Genomic DNA, 14334 nt, shown 5'->3' on the forward strand with positions numbered 1-14334 from the left:
TCCTCACGCAGCTCGCCGGGTTCGCTCGCTCATCTGTGGGTGCCTGGCTGCAGCTGGAGGCCTGGGCACTTTGACTCACAGTGGCCTTGTGGCTCAGTTAAGGCTGGACAGGTCAAGGGCGGATGACCCGAGGTCATCACAGATGAGCAAGTGTGCGGGGGCTGGCCCTGAGCCGGCTGCCCGGGCCAGCCTCCACAGCCTGTAAAGTGCTTGGGTGGCGCCTGGCACAGCGGAAGTGCTACGTAAATGCTCTGTGTAAGCACCTGTACTGCCATTTCCTTACCGTGTTTTTTGGGTTTTTTTTTAACATTGGTTCATTAAAAAAATTTGAATATGTTTCATCTCATTCATTTCCAGTGATAATCTATGCAAAGTGCTGGCTTTGATTTAATAGTTCCTTTTTCTTATATATGAATGAAATACACATACATACCGCTGACCTCCTCAAGGTCCTTCCCAATCCACCTGACACTCAGGCGTGCCCACTGGTGACAGACCAGGCCTGGGGACGTGGCTGGCGGTGCCATTGAGAAAAGCGAGACAGGGCTGGGGGGCCCCCAGGCTGAACCCCGCTTCTGTTCCTCTGAGTGTCTCACCCCACTGCTGCCCCCGCCTGGAATGTGTGTCTCAGCATCAGAGGAGAATGACGAGACGCAATTATCATCCTTTTTGAAAAGTGGTGTTATTTCATTTACCAGTTTTCGGCTGAGCTGGGTTTTCATTGACGCGCGCAGGCTTTTCTCCAGCTGGGGCGAGCAGGGCCTGCTCTGGTTGTGGTGCGTGGGCCTCATTGCCGCCCGTGTCCCTCGTGTTACGGAGCGGGGACTGTAGGCGTGTGGGCTGCAGCAGCTGTGGCGCTCGGGCTCTTAGGGCACAAGCTCAGTAGTTGCGGTGCACAGACTTAGTTGCTCCGCGGCATGTGGAATCCTCCCGGATCAGGGATCGAACCCACGTCTCCTGCATTGGCAGATAGATTCTTCACCACTGAGCCACGAGGGAAGCCCGCAGTTGTCATTCTTGTCTGCAGTTGCTCTGGGCCTTGGGCCCCAGGTCTCCAAGCCTGTCTGTCTCTCCTGCCCCTGCTCTCAGCTTCCCCTACTGCACCTGAGTGGGCAGGTGCTGCCTCCCCCAGCCCTGGCAGTGACCGTGTGTGAGGCTGTACAGGCATCAAAACCCCACGGGCGCCTCACTGGAGGAGTGGCTGGATGGTACCTGTGGCTGGTGTGGAGGTGGCAAGGTCAGAGACCCTGGCCCTCAGACTCACCAGGACGCCTCTCAGAGCAAAGTGGATAGGCTTTCAGGGGACATCAGGAGCCAGAAGTCCTAGGCAGTCAAGGAGGGCTTCCTGGAGAAAGCAGTGTTGGAGCTGGACACCTAAAGGACCAGCTGCAATTTGAGAAGTTGCTAAGGGCTCACATTTCCTGTAGACTGTCTAGGATACTGAGAACTGCTACTGAACAACCCCATGTGTACCAGTCCCTACTTCATCCCCATCTGAGGTGACCAAACCAGCTCCACCTTGGCCTGGGGGCTGTTATTGAATGGAGTGGGTCTCACGGAGCAGTTTTTGCCTTTTGGCCATCTGGTAAAGCCTGTGTACACTTTTTTGGAGCAACGATTTTTTTTTAAAAATCCTGGAGTGGGCTGCCATGCCCTCCTCCAGGGGATCTTCCTGACCAAAGGGTCGAACTCCCGACTCTAGATATCTCTGCACTGGGAGCAGGTTCCTTACCACCAGTGAAGCCCCGTGCAGCAGCGAAAACGGGGTTTATAAAGGGTACCAGTTAAAATAGTTTATTCAATACCTTTAAAATCATTATATAGTATTTATACTTGTCCTCATTGACACATGGAATAACAGGATGTAGCAGCAGCTCGGACATCTCCCAAAGCAGGGATGAGCGTTGAGGATCTGCAGTAACTGTTATGTGACGTGAAAACGTCTGCCGTTTCTATTGCTGACAGAGTGTTAGGGTCTGCTAAAGAGTGTTTCTTTTCTCTCTTTTTTGTCTCTTACATTACTAAGAAGGAAATGCTAAATTACGTCACAGTTCAGCTAGTGAAAACAAAGAGGCAATTTTTCTCAAGTTCATGGATCCCCCAGGGGGTCAGTGGCCCCTTGCTTGGCGGATTCCCTGAGGACAGGCCAGTGCCTATCCCCCCTCCCCCAGAGCTGGGAGCCACCAGGCACGTGATGGCATGTGGGGGGGGGGGGCAGCTGACACGGGGGAGGCTGCTGATCACCTACAGCTTCTCTCAGGCTCCATGCTGCCCACTTCCACCCAAGAAGGAAGCGAGGGGTCTAGGATGGGGCCTGAGCTCTGGGGAGCCCGGGGCCTCTACGAGCTTCTTTCATCCAGCATCCCTCCCTAACACAGTGGAGAGAGTTCTGGAGTGGGTATTCCGCTTTGCCTGGACCAGCTGCCTGGCCCCCGGGAGGCAGCTTTCCTTCCCTGGACCTTGGTTTCCTCCCCAAGAAGTCATGGTGCTGTTTGATAGGGTCGGGGTATTGGGCTCCTGGCCAGAGTGGTGGCCGGAGGGAGCGTCCCCCAGAAATGCCTGCCCAGAAGCTCCGCAGGGGCTCTCACTGGCCCATCCCTGCCCACCCTGCAGCCCCCTGTCTGCTCCACGCTGCTGGCTCCCTGCACCCAGGCCTGACCCCATGCCTCCCCCGCTCAGAGCCCCTCCTTCCTGCACTCCTGGCTGCCCCCGGGCAAAATCCAGGCTCTGACAGCCAAAAACTGGTCTTTTCACCTGGCGAATGGCTAAACAAAATGCATACCTGGACAGTTACTACGCAGCACCACAAAGGGGCCGAAACTCAAAACTGTTCCGTTCCAGAAAGAAGCGGGCTGCCAGAGGCCACATACTGTTTACCACCGTTTGTATGAAATGTCCAGAAAAGGCAAATCTGTGCAGACAGAAAGGCCAGCCCTACCTTCCACATGGTGACAGGCCCCGAGATTCCCAAGGACAAGCCTGTGCAGGTTGGGTTTGGGCTGCACCCCTCGTTCATTTGGGGAGCCAGGGCCGTATCAGGGACTCTGACTGCTGCTGTGTCCCTGGGGCACAGGAAGCCCCGTTCGGCGCTGAGGGCGTTTTGGGAGTGAGGAATCTGAGAGGCCGTATGGCATCTCAGTTAAGGGCTGAGTTCCAGCTCCACTACTCACCAGCTGTGTGACCTTGGGCAAAGTGCTTCACCTCTCTGAGCTCAACTTCTTCATAAGGTCGGAGTGTGGCCTCATTCTCTCATTCAAAAGAAACCACAAATCAGACATCTGCCCTGGGTCTGGCCCTGTGCTGGGTGGTGTTGGGGACCCTGGGGGTGACCAAGGGAGCCCCAGTCCTGGCCTGTGGGGTCTCCCAGTCTAGTGGAGGAAGTAGCTGACAGGTAGAAAAATGGTGTGGTATTAGTTGTATGATGTTTTATGTGAAGGTGTTTGGGGAGCTTTGGGTAGGTGTGGGAGGATGGGGTAACTTGGCTTGGGGGCACCGGGAGACACATCCCCAGAGTAGCAGTCACAGCAAGGGCCTCAACAGCAGGACTGAACTCAATGGGTTGTTGGAAGGAGGTTGAGAGGGGAGAGGGGTGGCAGAGGCCAGTGGGTGGGATGGGTGAATGAGGCCCAGGGTGTGGAGAGTCACCTGCCTGGGTCTTCTCTGCCTGCAGCCCAGAATGTGACCGTGGACGAGATCATTGGCGCCTACAAGCAGGCTTGCCAGAAGCTGAACTGCAGACAGATACCCAAGCTCCTCAGGCAGCTCCAGGTATGCCAGGTGACTGGGGGTGGGGGTGGTCCCTGGGGTGAAGCTGCCCTCCCTGTGCCCACCAGCACCCTCTGGGCCCGTGGTGCCTGCCCCAAGCAAGAGAGGGTACACAAAACACTCCCCTTCCCCAGCCTAGCCGGCCAGCCAAAGGCCAGTGTAAATATGTCTTTGAAAATCCTCTCTTAAGTGGTAAAACCAGTCAGGCTCTTCATGAATACTTAAACAGTACAGAATTACATAAAGTAGGAAATTACTCGTCAAGAATTATCCGCTCTCCAAATAAGTTCTCTTCCCCAGGGGAAAAGCCATGTATATGAAATTTAAAAGTCTGAATGACAAAAATAATGTATATTCTCTCTTTTAAAAAGTTCAAATACTGCATGTATAAAAAGCAAGCTGTTTCTCACTTCTTGCCCAAGTCCCATTCCCAGGAGTGCCCCCTGGTGGCAGCTTGGGGTTTTCACCTTCTAGACTGTGCTTTTATAAATGGAGGAGTCACTGTCCAGAGATGTGTAGACACGTGGGCAGGTTCTGTTTTTTGTATGACTAAGGCCTTGCTGTGGGGCTTCTCTGGTGGTTCAGCCCATAAAGAATCTACCTGCAATGTGGGAGACCCAGGTTTGATCCCTGGGTCGAGAAGATCCTCTGGAGAAGGGAATGGCAACCCACTCCAGTATTCTTGCCTGGAGAATCCCCATGGACAGAGGAGCCTGGCGTGCTACAGTCTATGGGATCACAAAGAATTGGACACGACTGAGTGACTCACACACACACACACACGGCTTTGCTGTACCTCTGGCCTGCTCGCCCCTAGTCATCATTCGCAGGTGTCTTCCCTGTCGCCCGTCCACCCTGGTCATGTTGGTAGAGCACTGCCTCAGTGCCTTCCCTCTGGACGGATCATTCCAGAATGTTCCAGGATTGCTTGTTTCAGAGCCCTGGCTGCCCCACTGTTAGGGACAGACAACCTGACAGCCTGGTCAAGGTCTTCCTGCCTTGACCACTGTCCGCTCTGCTTTCCCAGGAGTGCACGGACCTCGGGCACCGCATTGACTGTCTGGATCTGAAAGGTGTGTGTCTGGAAGGGGCTGGGGGCCCTTGGGTGGTGGGCAAAGCTGGGGCCTCCCTGGAGGTGGCCGAGGGCAGGCGGGGCTGGGCCAGAGAGAGGTGTGGGCGTCCCCGGAGGTGAAACAGGCGCCTCGAGCCGTGGGGAGGAGCGGGGGTCTTTCCTCCCTGGGTTGGCCGGGAGCCTGTGTTTCTACCCAGCGCCCCGCCCCACACCTGGTGCACATGCGTAGAGATGCGCGCATAGATGCGCCTGCGCACATAGCGCTCCTTCTCGTCCCAGGTGAGAAGCTTGACTACAAGACCTGCGAGGCCCTGGAAGAGGTCTTCAAGAGGTTGCAATTCAAGGTCGTGGATCTGGAACAGACGAACCTAGACGAAGATGTGAGCAGCCCGCCACCACCCATCCCCACGCCCTGAGCTCCCTGCCCCTTAGAGGTCTGGGAGGACAGAGGCTGGGCGGGGCCTCTCGAGGAGCAAGATCAGGGAGACGGCCAGAGTGGCCAGAGTGGGGCGGTGGGGTTGGACTCTGGCAAGGGCCCCGAGAAACGGTCTCATAGACTCACCCCAAAGATGGGGGCTTCCTAAGCAGGGGGGAGACATGGGGAAGCAGGCCTGAGCGGAGGCGTATGGCCTTCGGGAGCCTAGTGCCTCAGCCCCTGCCTCCTGCCTTCCCCGGGCGGCCATGACCCAAGCCCCGCTGTCTCTGCCCAGGGTGCCTCAGCCCTCTTCGACATGATCGAGTACTATGAGTCGGCCACCCACCTCAACATCTCCTTCAACAAGCACATCGGCACCCGGGGCTGGCAGGCTGCCGCCCACATGATGCGCAAGGTGGGCACCTCCCGCCCGCAGCCTGTCCTTGTAGGGCCTGGTTCCACAGCCCTTCCCTCACCAGCCAGTGTCCCCCGCTGTACAACCAGGTGGCCCTGCTGCCCATGAAGCTGTTGGGATATGGGGGGCGGGGGGCCAAGGCGGGGAGGGCGGGGCCAGCCTGACCCCGCCCCTCACGCACCTGCCTCGCAGACAAGCTGCCTGCAGTACCTGGACGCCCGCAACACACCCCTGCTGGACCACTCGGCGCCCTTCGTGGCGCGCGCCCTGCGCATCCGCAGCAGCCTAGCGGTGCTGCACCTGGAGAGCGCCAGCCTGTCGGGGCGGCCCCTCATGCTGCTTGGTGAGCCCCGGGGCGGCGCGCTGCTGGGCTCGGACTGTTGGCCGGGTCCCCCAGGCCTTGCCGGTCACAACCCTCTACCCCTCTCCCCCAGCCACGGCCCTGAAGATGAACATGACTCTGCGGGAGCTGTACCTTGCCGACAACAAGCTCAACGGCCTGCAGGACTCCGCCCAGCTCGGCAACCTGCTCAAATTCAACTGCTCCCTACAGATCCTGGATCTCCGCAACAACCACGTGCTGGACTCAGGTGGGTATGTGGTCTGCACCCCACCCCGCTCCAGTCCCCCAGCACCCACCGTGTGGCCAGCCAGTCCCTCTTGGTGCTGCTGACACAGGGGTGGCCAGGACAGTCCCAGCCCTCCCCTCCTGGTGACGGCTCAGATGGGGCTGGGCTGTGGGAGCCCCAGGGTCTGGCCCCGACTCAGGATGAGGGAGGAGCTCAGAAAGAGGGAACAGCTCAACTGTTCCTTCAGGGTGAGGTGCAGTATTGACCACGTGGTTGATGTTGGGATAAAGGATCAACCGGAAGATGTTTAAGGTGTGCAGTGCAGGCAGGGACCTCTGGGTGGTGATGAGGAGGCAGGGCTGGAGCCAGCCATTTAAACAGCCTAGGGAAGAATCCAGGCAGAGAATACCAAGTGCAGAGACCCTGAGGTGGGAAGGACCTTATGCGTGCATGTTCAGTCATTTCAGTCATGTCCTACTCCTTATGACCCCATGGACTATAGCTAGCCAGGCTCCTCTGTCCATGGGATTCTCTAGGCAAGAATACTAGAATGGGTTGCCATGCCATTCTCCAGAGGATCTTCCTGACCCAGGGATCGAACCCCCATCTCCTGCATTGCAGGCAGATTGTTTTATTGCTTGAACCACCAGGAAAGCCTGGGAAAGAGCTTAGATGTTAGATATCTGGGGGGAAGAGCCCCAGTGAGCCTGAAGGTGAGTGAGCAGTGAAGAGGGACTAGTCACAGGGCCTTGTCAGCAGGAGGAATTTGATTTCATCCTGGTTCACTGTCGAGCAGAGTCCCTTGGCCTCTGTGAGGACAGGGTTCCTGGGGAGGGAGGTGCAGGATGGGGCAGCAAGTCCAGCGCCTTCCTCCAGGGCATCTGGCCCCAGACACCACGGATACTGAGCACCTACCACATTCAGGGCCTCTTGGCTCCTGGTTCACAGCTGTGAGTGAGGCAGAAGTGTCTGCCTCAGGAGAGACAAAGCCAAAATACATTAATAATGTCTGTTAGATGGTGAGACATGCCCTGAGGAGAAACAAAGCCATGATGGGAGACAGAGCTGTCTGCTGAGGGTAGGCTGGCCAGGACTGTCCTGTGAGCGGGTGAGATTTGAGTGAAGATCTGAGGCAGGTGGAGGAGTCCTTCATCTACTTACCCAGAGGAAGAATGATCTCTGGGATTGGGAAGCTGTGTGTGCCAGGTCCCAGGTAGTGGGGCCAGAGCCTGTGGGGCTGGGCAGGCTGGGGTGGGGGTTTCTGAGCACTCGCAGGGTGGCTCCCGGGCCAGCATCCCCTGGGGAGAGTCCCCAGCCACAGACAAGACTTGCCCACGGGCCTCCCCAGGTCTGGCCTACATCTGCGAGGGCCTCAAGGAGCAGAGGAAGGGGCTGGCGACCCTGGTGCTGTGGAACAACCAGCTCACGCACACGGGCATGGCTTTCCTGGGCATGACGCTGGTGAGTCGGCTGGAGAGGGAGGGGGCAGTGTGGCCCCTCCAGCACCTCCCCCACCCCCTTCCCCCTCTTCCGCGGTCCCGGCTCATCCTGCCAGTTGGGGAACCTGCCCTCTCCCTCCAGCCCTGCTTGGTCTCTGCTCCGGCTCCTGCTCCCTCTTTCTCTGAGGAGGGTAGCCCTTCCTTCATTGCTTCTCCACACCCAGCACCACAGACTAGTACAAGACAGTGCCTTGTGCCAGGGGAAAACGTTTTGCATAGAAAGTTAGCATCCCTGGAAGTCTTCAGTAAGTCTTGAATCTCTTCATCACATGGTATTCAAAGCAAGCCCACAGGGTACAAGGACTCAGACCCAGGTTAAGAATTACCCACAGCCAGACCTGTGCCCAGAGCCCTCAAGAGGCTGGCGAGGTCAGAGGGTGGGCCTGGGGCCATGGGGTGCAGCGCCTGGCTGGACACTCGGAGGGCTGGGGAGTGGACGGGCAGCTGGCACTTGGGAGATTTCTGCGTACCTGAGGGATTCGGCCCGAAGCAGGAAGGTGCCGGTCCTCGGACTGGGGGCCCTGCCAAGGACAGCCTGCCTCTTTCCTGACTGGCCTCCTGGGCCTTTCCTGGCTCTCGTGTGCCAACCCCTCCAGCCGCACACACACAGCCTGGAGACGCTGAACCTGGGCCACAACCCCATCGGGAACGAGGGCGTGCGGAACCTCAAGAATGGCCTCATCGGCAACCGCAGCGTGCTGCGCCTCGGCCTGGCCTCCACCAAGCTCACGTGCGAGGGTAGGGTGCGGGGGATGGCGGGGCCAGGCTGGGGGGCGGCCAGCGGGTGTGGGCCCGTGGCCAGCCCCTGCGGTCCCCCTCCCAGGCGCGGTGGCAGTGGCGGAGTTCATCGCCGAGAGCCCCCGCCTCCTGAGACTGGACCTTCGGGAGAACGAGATCAAGACGGGCGGGCTCATGGCGCTGTCGTTGGCCCTCAAGGTGAACCACTCCCTGCTGCGCCTGGACCTCGACCGTGAGCCCAAGAAGGAGGCGGTGAGCGGGCTCTTCCCTGACGGCAGGTGGGGGTTGGGCCGGGGACCCGCTGCTGGCAGGCCACCCAGAGCCCGAGCCCGGCCTGCTCCTCCGCCCGCAGGTGAAGAGCTTCATCGAGACGCAGAAGGCGCTGCTCGCTGAGATCCAGAACGGCTGCAAGCGCAACTTCGTGCTGGCGCGGGAGCGGGAGGAGAAGGAGCAGCGGCTACAGCTGTCGGCCTCCATGCCCGAGATCACCGTCACTGAGCCCCAGCCTGACGATGAGCCGCGGGAGCAGCCCGCCGCCGAGGCGCAGGAGAACGGGGCGCCGGACCCCAGCCCCGGGCCGGACTCAGACTCAGACTCAGACTCTGAGGGGGAGGACGGGGACGAGGCGGATGGGGAGAGGGCTGAGGCCCCCTGCCCCGCCCTGGTGCCCCCCACGGACTCCCCGGGCCCTGGGGACAGGAGCCCCCCAGGCTGCCCCTCCTCCCCCGCCGAGCAGCGCATCTCTGTGTCCAGCCCGGGCTGGGGCCACAAAGTCTTTGTGGTGACCCGGGTGGAGAGCCCACCCGAGAGGGCAGAGCCGCCCGCGCCCCCCGCCCCTCCTGGCCCTGCGTCCCCCCCCGCCTCAGCCTCCCCGCCGCCCGCACCTTTCCCGACGCCCACTGAAGCCGCCGGCACTCCGGACCCTGGACCGCCTGAGCCCCAGCCACCGCCGGAGCCGCCCCAGGTGGGGCCATCGTTGCCCAATGGCCTGAAGCCCGAGTTCGCCCTCGCACTGCCCCCAGAGCCGCCCCCGGGGCCTGAGGCCAAGGTGGGCAGCTGTGGCCTGGAACACGGTGAGAGGCGCCCTGGGGCTGGGTGGCGGGGCCCCTGGGTGCTGCATGTGACCCTGGGGGAGCATCCGCCCGTGGGGTGCCTCAGTTTCCCCTTGATGGGGACAAGTGGGACTGGGTTCTCGGTTCCCCCCTTACTCCCTTGGGTCCCTGGGAGCCCCTTGGGGGTGGGGCATGTCAGATCTGCTGACTGGAGTCTGAGGGTCTCGGGGTCACGGTGGACCTGTGCTCCCCTGTGAGTCTGGCTCAGGCAGGGCTACTGCCCCCAGCCCTCCCACCTGACTGGAGGCCGCCCACCCTTCTCCCCCGACGCCCCACAGAGCTGAGCTGCTCCAAGAATGAGAAGGAGCTTGAAGAGCTGCTTCTGGAAGCCAGTCAGGAATCTGGGCAGGAGACACTGTGACACTTTAGGTGCGGTGTGGGCCGGGGGCACAGGGGGCCGGGGAGCCAGCGACAGAGCCCCGGCTCTGATAGGCCCCCCGCCCCTTCTCTCCTCTCTCAGCTCCCTTTTACCCGTCGGTCTTCGAAGAGCTGAGGACAGAGCCATGAGAATCTGCTCACCCTCACCCCCAGCCTTCCTGAGGCCCGGGACACCAGGGGGTGGGGGCCTTCCTGGGACCCCCGCCCACGCCCACACACAGCAACACTACACGGGTGCAGGAGCTACAGGAGTGGCCCTCCCCGCCCTGACTGAAGCACTTCTATTTATGTCGACACTCGAAGACTCTGGGCTGGGGGTGGAAGGGAGGAGGAAGTGGATGCGGTCTCCAAGGTCATCGGGGTCATGAGGCCCCGGTGCCTCTTCCCAGGGGCCCATTTGGCCAGGCTTGCCCCATCGAGGGCAGGAGTCCTAGGTGGTGGCGGGATGGCCCCCAGGGCCCCGGGTGCGGGGCCAGGCCGGAGGCACGGCTTGGGAGGGGTGGTGAGCGTTGGTGGTGGTGGTGGTTGGACTTGGCGGAGCAGCCCCAGGCAGGGTGAGGGGCCTGGGCTGGGGTGGGTGGGGGGAGACGGGAGCCGAGATCAGAGCTTTCTTTATCTTAAGTGCAATAAATCTTTCAGGGAGCTGGGGCGGGGAGCAGCCAGGGCTTGGAGAACCTGCTGTCCGGCCACGTGAGGCTGCGCCCTGAGAGGCACTACAACCCGGGTTGGGGGGCGCGGGGGAGGGGGGCGCAGAGGGCAGGGGAGGGGCTGCTCCTGTCGGTGCAACTCTGTTCACACCTTTTCTAATAAACCGGAGCTGGGTTCCCCATTTGCCTGCTCTCTGCTTGCCCTGATCCTGGGTCTCCGCTGTGGGGGCTCTGGGCAGGGGGAGGGGGAGGGCAGGGGCGCGACAGGTCCTGACTGTGGAGCATCCATGGGGATGTGTGGAGGCCATCCCGGAGGAGAGCCCCAAGGCGCGACAGGCAGGAGCTGGGTCTTCCCACCACAGCCGCCACCCCGGCGCCCCTTCCTCACAGGAGCCCAGGCTTCTCTGTGTCTGACAGCCGGTTCGTCCCTGCTTCCACTCCCCTCTCTTCCGAGGAAATACGTTTCAAATACCTCCCAGCTTCAGGTCCAGCTCGGGTTCAGAGGTCATTGCTCTGCCCGGTCAGACTCTGTGCGCCCCCATGGACTGTAGCCCCCGCAGGCTCCTCTGTCCATGGGACTTCCCAGGCAAGAATACCTGAGTGGGTTGCCATTCCCTTCTCCAGGACTCTTCCTGACCCAGGGGTTGAACCTGGGTCTCTTGCATTGCAGGCAGGTTCTTTACCGCCTGAGCCACCAAGGAAGTAGACAGCAGCCCAGCCCCGTGAGCCCTAGACGTCCTGGCAGGAGAACACCCCGCCCCCGGAGCCCGGCTGGTCGCCTGGTCACTGCCCACAGGCACTGAGCTGTGGCTGGAGGGCTGTTGGGCACTTATTTCTGGGAAATCTGGGTCTCACCTTTCAGAAAAGGTGAGAACCACTTAAGGGGAAGGCCTTTGCACCTACTCCTTTCCTGTGTGGGAGGCCAGCTCAGGAGGCCGCATCTCAGGAAGAGATGCGGTGAAAAGATGATGAGAATCACAGCATCGATGACTAGGAGCCCCTTCCGTTCCTATGCAAACTGCCCCAGTTGCCAGGGCGACTGAGATGAACACCTTGAGCCACCAACCACTACGGTGTCCTAACAGTCCTTAGGACTGGGACTTAGTCCCCTTGGCTGGGACTCCCTCTCATTTGGGCAAAGGGCTGGGGGATGCCATGTACATTGGTCACCGGGGAGACACCCACAGAGTGTCCAGGTTCCGGGCTGTGGGCAGCAGCATCCTCTGACTGGTACAGCTGTGAGGGTGGGGGACAAGCCCCTCCAGGCTGCCCTGCCTCCAGCCCCCCTTCCTAGAGAGACCCAGGAGTGCCAGCTTTGTTTCAAAGTGCTGAGAAACCACAGTCTTTTGCCAAGTTGGAGTATTGTCAGTACAGCCCCCTAAAAATCTCAGTAGGTCTTTGGTGAAATTTAGCCATTGCCCAGGAGTCAACCCCGGTGGGGGCTTTTGGCCCTTGCAGCAGTGGTGGGTGCTCACCCATCCCCTTTGCTGTCTGCCTCCACCTCCAGGCCAGGTGATTAACAGGCTGGGCTGAGGGGGACGTGTGGGGAAGGAGCCTCTGCCTCATGGGGTGCCTGGGAACGTCTGGAGTCCTCTTGCCAGCCTTGTCCCTGCCCTTCCTTCAGCTTGTGGTGAGGAATTAAGCCTTTCCAACTGTTGATTCAGGGTTGAATTGTGAGCCTCACCCACACCTCGGATGGGACTTTAGAAATAGGGTCTCTATCGAGGTATTCAAGTTAAAATGAGGTTGTAGGATGGGCCCTGATCCAATACGAAAAGGGGGAGTTTGGAGACAGAGACAGATGTGCTCACAGGGAAGATATAAAGACACCAAAGGCCTTGTGAGGATGGAGGACTTGTGATGCAACCACAAGGCAAGGATGCCAAAAGCTGGAAGAGGCGAGGAAGGGTTCCCTTTCCAGGTTTCTGAGGGAGTATGGCCCTGACAACTCCTTGATTTTGGACTTCTGACTTCCAGAACTGTAAGGAAATAAATCTCTGCTGTTCTAAGCTACTCAGTTCGTAGGATTTAGTTATAGCAGCCCCAGGAGACTAGTAGACCAGCTCTGCGGGGCTCCTGATTTTCTGACTTTTAGGAGTCTTGGATCTTAAAGGTAGATCCCTGTGGCCAAGGGTATTTTGTTGTTTTATTTAAAGGCCACGTGTCTCAGCTTAAGGGATCTTAGTTCCTTGACCAGAGATCAAACCTTGGCCCTCAGCAATGAGCCTCAGAGCCCTAACCACTGGACCACCAGGGAAGTCCCTGGCCAAGTACCTCTTTCCTTTGCCTTCAGCCACGCAAGCATCACCCAAGCTTGTTGTGAACACACGAATCCTTTAAGACAGCTTGACATTGTACCAAATCTTAAAAGATCTCAATGCCCTAACACGGGAGATGTTTATTTTCATGCACGTGGGCGTTGCAGGTGGCAGACAACTGTTCTCCATGAAGTGACTCTTGGAAGCCAGGACCCTGCCCTCTGGTGGCTCTGCCATAGGTCCTCAGGAGACCCTGCGTCCAGCAGGCAGGCGGGGGAGGAGAGCGGAGAAAAGGCAATCCTGACTCTTAAGTCGTTGTCACGATGGGAAGAGACACACACTTTCACTCCCTTCTAGGTACCAGTTCCCAGCAAAAGCCCCACACTACAGAGGACCTGTGAATGCCGGGGGACAGGGAGCCATCTTGGCCACACCCAGCCCCTCTGATATCCTCTTTTGGTTTGGTTTTTTGACGTTTTTTTAGTCTCCGAAAGCTCTATAGTTTTGCCAGACTCATGGCCAGAATCTAAGATAAAATTGGGCGACAGTTTGACCACTGCTGCACACCCTGTTACAGGCTGCAGCTTCCTCCTGGGGCCTGGGGGTGAGGCGGTCCTCAGTCCTACTCCTGATTTTCAACCGAGTCTACAGGTGAGTTCTGCCTCCCCAGCACCCTGGTCCTGGGGCCAGTTTGTTTGCAGCCTAGACTCTGCCCAAGTCAAGTGGGCTGAGGAAGCAGAAGGGAAGGGAAGCATGCTGCCTACAGCAGTACATCCACGGAGACACCCATCTAAAGTGTCACGAGGACCATGTCTCTCCCCGCAGTGGCTTCTCTTTTTTTTTTTTTTTTTAATTAAGTCACTATATATATTTATTTATTTATTTATTTATTTTGGTCTTTTTTTTTTTTTTTTATTAGTTGGAGGCTAATTACTTCACAAGTGGCTTCTCTTGAGCAGGCTCTCCCCCTACTGTTGGAAAGCATCTCAGCACGTCCGGGTTTATGCCACTAGCTCAGCCTTGCCAGGACTGCCAGTGCTTCAGTCCTGGCAGCTCCTTTCAAGTCACAGGCTGATTCTCTGCCCCATCAATAACATTGAAGAAGTTATTGGCCAGGGGTGTTGGGGTGCTGCACCCAACCTTGGAGATATGGCATGAGGGCAGTACCCCCAACTAGGCTGCATGGCCTGGGGGTGGGTGTCTTCACAGAGCTCCTGGCTCCCTCTGGGATGGTCCTCTTGGCTCTCAGGGTCCTGGCTCAGAAGTCACACCCACCCCCGCCCCCCAGCCACTGAACTGGGCCAGGCACACCATAGGCCTCAGCTTGTAGCTCTTTGACCAATGAGAACCGGGAAGCTGCCCAGAGGAGTGGCGCTCCCACCCTAGGTCTCTGTCCCTGAGATGGAAAGGAAGGTGATGAGGCAGGATGGTGGAGGCCGGCCCTAGGAGGCCCCCCACTTTGCCTC

The 14334-nt window shown here is 58.9% G+C and overlaps 1 protein-coding gene across 1 annotated transcript in view; it reads left to right on the forward strand.

The window, feature by feature from the left end:
- Nucleotides 1–10794, forward strand: part of PPP1R37 (protein phosphatase 1 regulatory subunit 37) — a 37191-nt gene extending 26397 nt beyond the window's left edge. The window contains exons 2-13 of the mRNA XM_043899454.1: nucleotides 3671–3768; nucleotides 4793–4838; nucleotides 5117–5217; nucleotides 5548–5667; nucleotides 5860–6010; nucleotides 6102–6257; nucleotides 7585–7697; nucleotides 8332–8473; nucleotides 8559–8725; nucleotides 8826–9546; nucleotides 9864–9954; nucleotides 10046–10794. Of these exons, the coding sequence (XP_043755389.1) occupies nucleotides 3671–3768; nucleotides 4793–4838; nucleotides 5117–5217; nucleotides 5548–5667; nucleotides 5860–6010; nucleotides 6102–6257; nucleotides 7585–7697; nucleotides 8332–8473; nucleotides 8559–8725; nucleotides 8826–9546; nucleotides 9864–9946 (1898 nt within the window). The 3' untranslated portion in view covers nucleotides 9947–9954; nucleotides 10046–10794. The remainder of the gene's footprint in view (nucleotides 1–3670; nucleotides 3769–4792; nucleotides 4839–5116; nucleotides 5218–5547; nucleotides 5668–5859; nucleotides 6011–6101; nucleotides 6258–7584; nucleotides 7698–8331; nucleotides 8474–8558; nucleotides 8726–8825; nucleotides 9547–9863; nucleotides 9955–10045) is intronic.
- Nucleotides 10795–14334: the final 3540 nt, after the last annotated feature.

This window comes from Cervus elaphus, chromosome 4 (genome assembly GCF_910594005.1).
Source record: "Cervus elaphus chromosome 4, mCerEla1.1, whole genome shotgun sequence".
NCBI classification, from domain to species: domain Eukaryota; kingdom Metazoa; phylum Chordata; class Mammalia; order Artiodactyla; family Cervidae; genus Cervus; species Cervus elaphus.